At 42.9% G+C, this 12482-nt stretch overlaps 1 protein-coding gene across 50 annotated transcripts in view; it reads left to right on the top strand.

The window, feature by feature from the left end:
* The window catches only part of aplp2 (amyloid beta precursor like protein 2), a 142852-nt gene that overhangs the window by 123489 nt on the left and 6881 nt on the right, over positions 1–12482 (top strand). For 26 of the 50 annotated variants that reach the window (XM_090219042.1, XM_090219028.1, XM_036961453.2 and 23 more), the window contains 2 exons: positions 373–408; positions 7233–7315. In XM_090219042.1, coding sequence (XP_090075168.1) covers positions 373–408; positions 7233–7315 — 119 coding nt within the window. The remainder of the gene's footprint in view (positions 1–372; positions 409–7232; positions 7316–12482) is intronic. The other 24 variants (XM_090219046.1, XM_090219036.1, XM_090219035.1 and 21 more) reach the window with 1 other exon arrangement.

Below are 12482 nucleotides of genomic sequence, written 5' to 3'. Positions count from 1 at the left end.
CTCTCTCTGTCGAGTGCTCTCTCTCTCTGTCGAGTGCTCTCTCTCTCTGTCGAGTGCTCTCTCTCTCTGTCGGGCGCTCTCTCTCTCTGTCGCTCTCTCTGTCGAGTGTTCTCTCTGTCGAGTGTTCTTTCTCTCTCTCTCTGTCTCTCTGTCTCTCTCTCTGTCTCTCTCTCTCTCGCTGTCTCTCTATCTCGCTCTCTCTCTGTCGCGCTCTCTCTGAGATTAACTTGGGGGAAGCTTCCCTGCAGGACTCCTTGGCTGCTCCATCATTGAACACTGCTTGATAATCCTGCCTTTTCTCTTCTCACCTGGGTTTCTCTTTTTCTCTTTCCGTTTCTTTCCCTTTTTCTGTTGCTCATTCCTGTTGCCTAGGCGATCTATCAGACTCCCCACGTGCCTTCAAGAAAGGTTGGTGTCTCTCCCTCTCCTCTTATTTTCTCCATCTCTCCCTCTCCTCTTTCTTCCCTCCCCCTCTCCTCTTTCTTCCCTCTCCTCTTTCTTCCCTCTCCTCTTTCTTCCCTCTCCTCTTTCTTCCCTCCCCCTCTCCTCTTTCTTCCCTCTCCTCTTTCTTCTCTCCCCCTCTCCTCTTTCTTCCCTCCCCCTCTCCTCTTTCTTCCCTCTCCTCTTTCTTCCCTCCCCCTCTCCTCTTTCTTCCCTCCCCCTCTCCTCTTTCTTCCCTCTCCTCTTTCTTCCCTCTCCCTCTCCTCTTTCTTCCCTCTCCCTCTCCTCTTTCTTCCCTCTCCCTCTCCTCTTTCGTCCCTCTCCCTCTCCTCTTTCGTCCCTCTCCTCTTTCGTCCCTCTCCTCTTTTGTCCCTCTCCTCTTTCTTCCCTCTCCTCTTTCTTCCCTCTCCTCTTTCTTCCCTCTCCTCTTTCTTCCCTCCCCCTCTCCTCTTTCTTCCCTCCTCTTTCTTCCCTCCCCCTCTCCTCTTTCTTCCCTCCCCCTCTCCTCTTTCTTCCCTCCCCCTCTCCTCTTTCGCCCCTCTCCTCTTTCGCCCCTCTCCTCTTTCGCCCCTCTCCTCTCCTCTTTCTTCCCTCCATCTCTCCATCACTATTCTCTGTTTCTCTTATTCTATTTCAGTCCCCTCTCTATTAATTATCCATTCAACTGTTATGATTACCCCAAAGGGGGGTGGGGGAATCACGTGTCATATGTCAAATTACAGTCTGGTCAAAGTAGGGCACTAATAGGGTATCAAAGTAGGGCAGTAATAGGGTATCAAAAGTAGGGCACTACATTTGGGCTCCCGAGTGGCACAGCGGTCTAAGACACTGCATCTCAGTGCGTCACTACAGTCCCTGGTTCAAATCCCGGCTGTATCACATCCGGCCGTGGTAGGGCGGCACACAATTGGCCCAGCGTCGCACCTAGGCCGTCATTGTAAAATAAGAATTTGTTCTTAACTAGTTAAAGGTTAAATAAATAAATATATAAAAACATAGGGAATAGGGCATCAGTAGTGACACTAGAGACCGTCCTACTTTCTGTTATTTCCTCTCCTCCACTGCCTCTCTCTCGCGCTGTCGCTCGCTCTTTTGCTCGCTCTTTCTCTCGCTCGCTCGCTCTTTCTCTCGCTAGCTCTCTCTCGCTCGCTCTTTCTCTCGCTAGCTCGCTCACTCGCTCTTTCTCTCGCTAGCTCTCTCTTGCTATCTCTCTCGCTAGCTCGCTCTTTCGCTCGCTCGCTCGCTCCGTCTCTCGCTCTGTGTAAAGAGACTAGAGAAACCATTTTCTCCACTCTCCTCTCTCCCAAGTCGTCATCACATCCTCCAGTCCATTTGTCAAAGTTATTTTCCTAATTGTTTCACCCAGTCTCCGGTCTGTTCCCTCCAACCCCTCTCTCCCTCTCTCTCTCCTTCCTTGGCTCTCTGCTTTGGGCAGAGGGTTCCACTGATCCACAGACAGGCGCAAAGTGGCCCAATTTCTCTACTTTCAGAAGGGAATGAGAGGGGGACTTATGTCGGATTTGGGTTTAACATGGTGATCTAGCTGGACTGTGTACGGTCAATCACAGAACCGTGTTTCCACTCTAAATTAGTGCCCATAGGGTTCACTGTATAGGGAATGAGAGTGCTGCCATTTGAGACTGGCCCAATATGACCTCTGTTAATATTCTAGATAAAAGCCAGGGCCTTCACTGTGAATATTCTAGATCAAAGCCAAGGCCTTCACTGTTAATATTCTAGATCAAAGCCAGGGCCTTCACTGTTAATATTCTAGATAAAAGCCAGGGCCTTCACTGTGAATATTCTAGATCAAAGCCAGGGCCTTCACTGTTAATATTCTAGATCAAAGCCAGGGCCTTCACTGTTAATATTCTAGATAAAAGCCAGGGCCTTCACTGTGAATATTCTAGATCAAAGCCAGGGCCTTCACTGTTAATATTCTAGATCAAAGCCAGGGCCTTCACTGTTAATATTCTAGATCAAAGCCAGGGCCTTCACTGTTAATATTCTAGATCAAAGCCAGGGCTTTCACTGTGAATATTGTAGATCAAAGCCAGGGCCTTCACTGTTAATATTCTATATAAAAGCCAGGGCCTTCACTGTTGAATATTCTAGATCAAAGCCAGGGCCTTCACTGTTAATATTCTAGATAAAAGCCAGGGCCTTCACTGTTGAATATTCTAGATAAAAGCCAGGGCCTTCACTGTGAATATTCTAGATAAAAGCCAGGGCCTTCACTGTGAATATTCTAGATAAAAGCCAGGGCCTTCACTGTTAATATTCTAGATCAAAGCCAAGGCCTTCACTGTGAATATTCTAGATAAAAGCCAGGGCCTTCACTGTGAATATTCTAGATCAAAGCCAGGGCCTTCACTGTTAATATTCTAGATCAAAGCCAGGGCCTTCACTGTTAATATTCTAGATAAAAGCCAGGGCCTTCACTGTTGAATATTCTAGATAAAAGCCAGGGCCTTCACTGTTGAATATTCTAGATAAAAGCCAGGGCCTTCACTGTTGAATATTCTAGATAAAAGCTAGGGCCTTCACTGTTAATATTCTAGATCAAAGCCAGGGCCTTCACTGTGAATATTCTAGATCAAAGCCAGGGCCTTCACTGTGAATATTCTAGATCAAAGCCAGGGCCTTCACTGTGAATATTCTAGATCAAAGCCAGGGCCTTCACTGTTAATATTCTAGATAAAAGCCAGGGCCTTCACTGTTGAATATTCTAGATAAAAGCCAGGGCCTTCACTGTGAATATTCTAGATAAAAGCTAGGGCCTTCACTGTTAATATTCTAGATCAAAGCCAGGGCCTTCACTGTGAATATTCTAGATCAAAGCCAGGGCCTTCACAAAGCCAGGGCCTTCACTGTGAATATTCTAGATCAAAGCCAGGGCCTTCACTGTGAATATTCTAGATCAAAGCCAGGGCCTTCACTGTTAATATTCTAGATCAAAGCCAGGCCTTCACTGTGAATATTCTAGATCAAAGCCAGGGCCTTCACTGTGAATATTCTAGATCAAAGCCAGGGCCTTCACTGTGAATATTCTAGATCAAAGCCAGGGCCTTCACTGTTAATATTCTAGCTAAAAGCCAGGGCCTTCACTGTTGAATATTCTAGATAAAAGCCAGGGCCTTCACTGTTAATATTCTAGATAAAAGCCAGGGCCTTCACTGTGAATATTCTAGATCAAAGCCAGGGCCTTCACTGTGAATATTCTAGATCAAAGCCAGGGCCTTCACTGTTAATATTCTAGATCAAAGCCAGGGCCTTCACTGTGAATATTCTAGATCAAAGCCAGGGCCTTCACTGTGAATATTCTAGATCAAAGCCAGGGCCTTTACTGTGAATATTCTAGATCAAAGCCAGGGCCTTCACTGTTAATATTCTAGATCAAAGCCAGGGCCTTCACTGTGAATATTCTAGATCAAAGCCAGGGCTTTCACTGTTAATATTCTAGATCAAAGCCAGGGCCTTCACTGTGAATATTCTAGATCAAAGCCAGGGCCTTCACTGTGAATATTCTAGATCAAAGCCAGGGCCTTCACTGTGAATATTCTAGATCAAAGCCAGGGCCTTCACTGTTAATATTCTAGATCAAAGCCAGGGCCTTCACTGTGAATATTCTAGATCAAAGCCAGGGCCTTCACTGTTGAATATTCTAGATCAAAGCCAGGGCCTTCACTGTTAATATTCTACATCAAAGCCAGGGCCTTCACTGTGAATATTCTAGATCAAAGCCAGGGCCTTCACTGTTGAATATTCTAGATAAAAGCCAGGGCCTTCACTGTTAATATTCTAGATCAAAGCCAGGGCCTTCACTGTTAATATTCTAGATCAAAGCCAGGGCCTTCACTGTTAATATTCTAGATCAAAGCCAGGACCTTCACTGTTAATATTCTAGATAAAAGTGGGGCTTTTAAAGCTCAATCTGTTTCATTTGTTCTTCACTGACTTGCCTAGTAAAATAAAGGTACACATTTTTAAAAAGCAGCCAACAAGTGCTCAGCATATGTGGGAACTCCAAGACGGTTTGGTGAAAGCATACATGTAAACTGTTTTAGTCAACAATGTAAATGTAAACAAACACTGGTTAACATGGTTAAAACAAGCATTGACTCTGAGAGTGGTTACATTTCTCCAGGACGACCATTTGGTTTCTGTTTCATCTGTGGATTTACCCTTTATGGTTGAATTCCAAATGTCACCAACAAAAAGGTCAACAATAGGCCTTCAGCATATGACATTCATTTTTCACCTGTAAATAGCCCTTTTCAGTAGTGCTCAAAGCCATGCCATGAACACAGCATTCATTTTTCACCTGTAAATAGCCCTTTTCAGTAGTGCTCAAAGCCATGCCATGAACACAGCATTCATTTTTCACCTGTAAATAGCACTTTTCAGTAGTGCTCAAAGCCATGCCATGAACACAGAATTTATTTGTCAACTTGAATCAATGAGTCCCAATTCCATGACAACACAATCATAAACAACAGAGTAGGGCTGGCTAATACATCCTTAGTTTTTGGGGTCATGCTCAGGTAAAACAATTTGGCTCATCTTTTCTTCCATATTTCCAAGTCCTATTCTTGAAGATCAAGGGGTATAACATTTACTGGAATTACTGGAATTCTGATAGACTTTGGTTTTAATGTAAAGATATAATTTAATCATATTATTATAATGTAGTAGAAAGCGATGGGTTAGAAGAAGTCTACATAACCAACCCACAAAGTAACATCCATATATGGCCAGCTATGTAAACTTTAACATGGATTTATCCTGCAACAGATGTTGTTCAGTCAGTGACATACATGCTTGTATTCTTCTATTGCCTCTTTAGGGGACAGTAATCGAACAGTAACTGAATGTAATCAGATTACGTTACTGAGTTTAGGTCATCTAAAAGTTACGTTACTGGTTAAAAGTTTGGACAGGTAACTAGTAACTAACGGAATTACATTTAGAAGGTGACCCAGCCAACCCTGGGTATGGCTAAGAGAGCTATGGAATGGAGTGATTTTAGTGCCAACAGAAACTAAATCCTAATTTAGCCAACCCTGACAATCAACACAGACTATTGTTCTCCACTAAGATCAATCATTCAGTAATGGTCTTAACCGTCTTCAGCTCTCTCTCTCTCTGTCTCTCTGTCTCTGTCTGTCTCTGTCTCTCTCTCTCTCTCTGTCTTTCTCTCTGTCTCTCTCTCTGTCTCTGTCAGACAGACAGACAGAGAGACGTACAGACAGAGAGACGTACAGACAGAGAGACGTACAGACAGAGAGACGTACAGACAGAGAGACGTACAGACAGAGAGACGTACAGACAGAGAGACGTACAGACAGAGAGACGTACAGACAGAGAGACGTACAGACAGAGAGACGTACAGACAGAGAGACGTACAGACAGAGAGACGTACAGACAGAGAGACGTACAGACAGAGAGACGTACAGACAGAGAGACAGACAGACTTTCTGTATGTCTCTCTGTCTGTATCTCTCTCTGTCTGTATGTCTATCTGTCTGTATGTCCCTCTGTGTCTATGTCTGTCTCTCTGTATGTCTCTCTCTCTGATTCTCTCTCTGTCTGTCTCTCTCTGTCTCTGTCTCTCTCTGTTAATTTATTCATGGTGTATCTTCTTTGTGTGTATTTTACAATAGGTTTAGTTTTTAACCGTCTGGTCCCTAGCTTCGTATTTGACTCTATGCTCCAGTTTGTGGCCCCCAGTAGATTATATAAGACTGAACTGAGTTCTGAAAGTTCTTATTAATGAAGAAGGTCAAAGGACCCCATGAAACTGAGTGTTTCCTGTTAAGCTCCGGAACTGAGTGTTTCCTGTTAAGCTCCGGAACTGAGTGTTTCCTGTTAAGCTCCGGAACTGAGTGTTTCCTGTTAAGCTCCGGAACTGAGTGCTTCCTGTTAAGCTCCGGAACTGAGTGCTTCCTGTTAAGCTCCGGAACTGAGTGCTTCCTGTTAAGCTCCGGAACTGAGTGCTTCCTGTTAAGCTCCGGAACTGAGTGTTTCCTGTTAAGCTCCGGAACTGAGTGTTTCCTGTTAAGCTCCGGAACTGAGTGTTTCCTGTTAAGCTCCGGAACTGAGTGTTTCCTGTTAAGCTCCGGAACTGAGTGTTTCCTGTTAAGCTCCGGAACTGAGTGTTTCCTGTTAAGCTCCGGAACTGAGTGTTTCCTGTTAAGCTCCGGCACTGAGTGTTTCCTGTTAAGCTCCGGAACTGAGTGTTTCCTGTTAAGCTCCGGAACTGAGTGTTTCCTGTTAAGCTCCGGAACTGAGTGCTTCCTGTTAAGCTCCGGAACTGAGTGTTTCCTGTTAAGCTCCGGAACTGAGTGCTTCCTGTTAAGCTCCGGAACTGAGTGCTTCCTGTTAAGCTCCGGAACTGAGTGCTTCCTGTTAAGCTCCGGAACTGAGTGCTTCCTGTTAAGCTCCGGAACTGAGTGCTTCCTGTTAAGCTCCGGAACTGAGTGCTTCCTGTTAAGCTCCGGAACTGAGTGCTTCCTGTTAAGCTCCGGAACTGAGTGCTTCCTGTTAAGCTCCGGAACTGAGTGTTTCCTGTTAAGCTCCGGACTAAAGAGGAAGCCTGGGGCTCTACACAGAGGATGGCGCAAATAATAAGAATGTGGAATATTGAAGGAAGAATTTGATTCAAACAATATCAGCAGTGAGTCCAGTTGGACTACAGTCACACAACCCTCTGTCTCCCTCTCTATTTTCTGTTCCTCCCGATTGGCTGACGTCTAATCCCTGACCTCAAACCTCTCTCCTGCCCCCTACAGGTTCAGGGATGTACGGCCAGGACGGGCTGATCGGAGCCGAGGAGAGGGTCATCAACAGCAAGCCCAAGATCAACAATAACATGGTGAGAGATCTGTCACGGCCGTCTGTTTTTCTGACTGTGCTCCCGTCCGTCCGTCTGTCACCGCTATAGACATCTTGTACACAGTATAACTTCTACAGGTAATAACAGCACAAGTCAGAGTAGACTGCTGATCATCTGATCAATAATCAGTGTCTGAGATCCTCTCTTCTCAACTAATGTCTTTCTCCCCCTTAAATACACAGTCTTCAGAGAGTATTCACACCCCTTGACTTTTTATCACATGTTTTTGTGTTACAGCCTGAATTTACAATGGATTACATTGAGATATTGTCACTGATCCGACACACAGAAGCAAAATAACGTAAAAGTAGAATTATGTTTTTAGAAATGTTTACAAATTCATTAAAGCTGAAAGGGAAAGGGGGATACCTACTCAGTTGTAGAACAGAAAGGGGGGATACCTAGTCAGTTGTCCAACAGAAAGGGGGATACCTAGTCAGTTGTAGAACAGAAAGGGGGGATACCTAGTCAGTTGTCCAACAGAAAGGGGGATACCTAGTCAGTTGTAGAACAGAAAGGGGGGATACCTAGTCAGTTGTCCAACAGAAAGGGGGGATACCTAGTCAGTTGTAGAACAGAAAGGGGGATACCTACTCAGTTGTAGAACAGAAAGGGGGGATACCTAGTCAGTTGTAGAACAGAAAGGGGGGATACCTACTCAGTTGTAGAACAGAAAGGGGGGATACCTAGTCAGTTGTCCAACAGAAAGGGGGGATACCTAGTCAGTTGTAGAACAGAAAGGGGGGATACCTACTCAGTTGTCCAACAGAAAGGGGGGATACCTACTCAGTTGTCCAACAGAAAGGGGGGATACCTACTCAGTTGTCCAACAGAAAGGGGGGATACCTAGTCAGTTGTAGAACAGAAAGGGGGGATACCTACTCAGTTGTAGAACAGAAAGGGGGGATACCTAGTCAGTTGTAGAACAGAAAGGGGGGATACCTACTCAGTTGTAGAACAGAAAGGGGGGATACCTAGTCAGTTGTCCAACAGAAAGGGGGATACCTACTCAGTTGTAGAACAGAAAGGGGGATACCTAGTCAGTTGTAGAACAGAAAGGGGGATACCTACTCAGTTGTAGAACAGAAAGGGGGGATACCTAGTCAGTTGTCCAACAGAAAGGGGGATACCTAGTCAGTTGTAGAACAGAAAGGGGGATACCTACTCAGTTGTCCAACAGAAAGGGGGGATACCTAGTCAGTTGTCCAACAGAAAGGGGGATACCTAGTCAGTTGTAGAACAGAAAGGGGGGATACCTAGTCAGTTGTCCAACAGAAAGGGGGGATACCTAGTCAGTTGTAGAACAGAAAGGGGGATACCTAGTCAGTTGTAGAACAGAAAGGGGGGATACCTAGTCAGTTGTAGAACAGAAAGGGGGATACCTAGTCAGTTGTCCAACAGAAAGGGGGGATACCTAGTCAGTTGTCCAACAGAAAGGGGGGATACCTAGTCAGTTGTAGAACAGAAAGGGGGATACCTAGTCAGTTGTCCAACAGAAAGGGGGGATACCTAGTCAGTTGTCCAACAGAAAGGGGGGATACCTAGTCAGTTGTAGAACAGAAAGGGGGGATACCTAGTCAGTTGTCCAACAGAAAGGGGGGATACCTAGTCAGTTGTCCAACAGAAAGGGGGGATACCTAGTCAGTTGTCCAACAGAAAGGGGGGATACCTAGTCAGTTGTAGAACAGAAAGGGGGGATACCTAGTCAGTTGTCCAACAGAAAGGGGGGATACCTAGTCAGTTGTCCAACAGAAAGGGGGGATACCTAGTCAGTTGTCCAACAGAAAGGGGGGATACCTAGTCAGTTGTCCAACAGAAAGGGGGGATACCTAGTCAGTTGTCCAACAGAAAGGGGGGATACCTAGTCAGTTGTACAACAGGGGGATACCTAGTCAGTTGTCCAACAGAAAGGGAGATACCTAGTCAATTGTACAAATGAATGCATTCAACTGAAATGTGTCTTCCGCCTTTAACCCCTAACCCCTGACCCCTCTGAATCAGAGCGGTGCGGGGGGGGGGGGGGGGGGGGGGCTGCCTTAAATTAACATCCACGTCTTCGGCGCCCGGGGAACAGCGGGTTAACTGCCCTGTTCAAGTGGCAGGACGACAGATTTTTTTTTTTTTACCTTGTCAGCTCTGGAAATGTCTTGAGTCAATAAGTATTCAACCCCTTTGTTATGGCAAACCTAAACCAGATCAGGGGTCAACATTTGCTTTAACAGGTCACATAATAAAGCTGCATGGCGTTTTCCATGGTAAAAAAATACATGTAGCGCATCATGTTATGGGTATGCTTGTCATTGGCAAGGACTAGGATAAAAAGAAAATGAATAGCGCTAAGCACAGGCAAAGTCCAAGAGCAAAACCTGGTTCAGTCTGCTTTACAACCAGACACTGGGAGACGAATTCACCTTTCAGCAGGACAATAAACTACAACACAAACAACAAATCTACCCTGGAGTTGTTTACCAAGAAGATGGTGAATGTTCCTGAGTGGCAGAGTTACAGTTTTGACTTCAATCTGCTTGAAAATGTATGGAAAGACCTGAAAATGGTTGTCTAGTAATGGTCAACAACCAATTTCACAAAGTTTGAAGGATTTTGAAAATAATAATTGGTAAATGTTGCATAATCCAGGTGTGGAAAGCTCTTAGATACTTACCCAGAAAGCCTCACATCTGTTATCGCTGCCAAAGGTGATTCTAACATGTATTGAATACTGATCTAATAAAGATATATTTTGTGTTTTTATTTTACATTTACATTTTTTACAAATGTTACAATTTTTCTTTCCACTTTAGTGTTTTGTGTAGATCGTTCAAACCAATGACAATGAAATCAATTTTAATCCCACTTTGTAATCAACTAAATGTGGATAAAGTCAGGGGGTGTGAATACTCTCTGAAATGACCCTAAAACAACTCCGTGTTCTGCTGAATAGGCTGGAATATCCAGATATGATAATAGATCAAGTATATCTAAGAATAGATAGTAATATATGTAATAAGTAATATATATATATATATATATATATATATATAGTATGTCTAAGTATAGATAGTAATATAAGTAATATATCTAAGTATAGATAGTAGTATAGATAGTAATATGTGTAATAAGTAATATATATATATATATATATATAATAGTATATCTAAATATAGATAGTAATATGTGTAATAAGTAATATATATATATATATATATATAATAGTATATCTAAATATAGATGGTAATAAGTAATAAGTAATATATATAGTAGTATAGATAGTAATAGTAATATATGTAATAACTTATATATATATATATATATATATGTGTGTATATGTAGTTATATAGTAGTATATCTAAGTATAGATAGTAATATACATCTTTGACATCTGGCTCCTTAGCTCTAATATATCATCAAGCTTTAGATGAGATGCACCATCCTATGATGACATAGTTAAAGCAACGAGCAGTGCTGCTGTTAGCAGGTTGCCTACTCTGGGCCTCTGCCAACCACTCTGCCAAACCCTCAGATCACCACTAAAACAGAGGATATAGTCCATGGATCACCACTAAAACAGAGAGGATATACTCTATGGATCACCACTAAAACAGAGAGGATATAGTCCATGGATCACCACTAAAACAGAGAGGATATAGTCCATGGATCCCCACTAAAACAGAGAGGATATAGTCCATGGATCACCACTAAAACAGAGAGGATATAGTCCATGGATCACCACTAAAACAGAGAGGATATAGTCCATGGATCACCACTAAAACAGAGAGGATATAGTCCATGGATCACCACTAAAACAGAGAGGATATAGTCCATGGATCACCACTAAAACAGAGAGGATATAGTCCATGGATTTCACAGTAGCCATCTTCTTTCTGCATGCTCTCATTTACCAGAAGCATCATGTCTCCTCCTTCCTCTTGGATCCTTGAAGTTGAATGTTTGTTATGTGTTTAGCATGTAGATCCAAGGCCAAGCGTATATCTGTGTTTGTGTAATGCAGTCATGTGTTGTTTTTATTTGTATGTTTGTTATGCATGACAGTATTATTGTTTTTGCACATGTGGAGTCCAAACACAGAACAATCAGAGTTAAAACATTACAGTTTATATTACATGAAACTATAAATGGTTGTTTGCCTGTAGCAGGGGCCTAAACATGTGTTCTGAAGAGAACCTCTAGGTAACCTAGACAAGGTAACCTAGACAACCATAAACATGTGTTCTGAAGAGAACCTCTAGGTAACCTAGACGACCAAAAACATGTGTTCTGAAGAGAACCTCTAGGTATCCATTGACAACCACAAAGACTCTGATCTTTACAGACTGAACATACAACCACACAGTCTCTGTGCTTCTCTGCCCACTTCTCAACCAACGCACTGTGGTAGATAGGTGTAAATGTACACACAATACTCCATATCTCTCTCTCTCTCACACACACACACACACACACACACACAATACTCCATAACACACACACACACAATACTCCATAACACACACACTGTAACAGGAATTCAATTCCTTTATGTTTTATTCAACTAATTCTATTCAACACTCTGTCCACTCCTAAGAATTTGTACTACCCTTATTTGCATAAAATGGACAGAGACCAGTCTCAAAACCAATCAGCAGCGTTTATTCTCGAGAGTACTGAACACGATACACTTTACCACAGGTTATAAACTGAAAATGATGTCATTAGTTTTCGAACTGTCCGGTCTCTTCTCCCACCCTGGTACAAAGGAAGTATCTCAAGCCTTCCCACATCGTCTCCCTACCAATTTAATATAATTCATGACCGAGCCAAGGTCTCCCTGTGTAGATAAGCGTTCTAGACAGTCTGGCGATATAGTTCATTCGTTTCTACCAAGGAACAGACAGTCATTGTTCTAATTCTTGATTATATTTACACACATTATATTCAGTACTAGGATTCAAATACAATTCATACATCTATACAGTAACATAATAGTATTCTGATTAGTACATATACAGTAACATAATAGTATTCTGATTAGTACATATACAGTAACATAATAGTATTCTGATTAGTACATATACAGTAACATAATAGTATTCTGATTAGTACATATACAGTAACATAATAGTATTCTGATTAGTACATATACAGTAAC

This window comes from Oncorhynchus mykiss, chromosome 24 (assembly GCF_057628025.1).
Source record: "Oncorhynchus mykiss isolate SJ-2025 chromosome 24, ASM5762802v1, whole genome shotgun sequence".
In the NCBI taxonomy this organism is placed as follows: Eukaryota; Metazoa; Chordata; class Actinopteri; order Salmoniformes; family Salmonidae; genus Oncorhynchus; species Oncorhynchus mykiss.
Note: the sequence above shows the minus strand (reverse complement) of the source record. Positions and strands in the feature narration are given on the sequence as shown.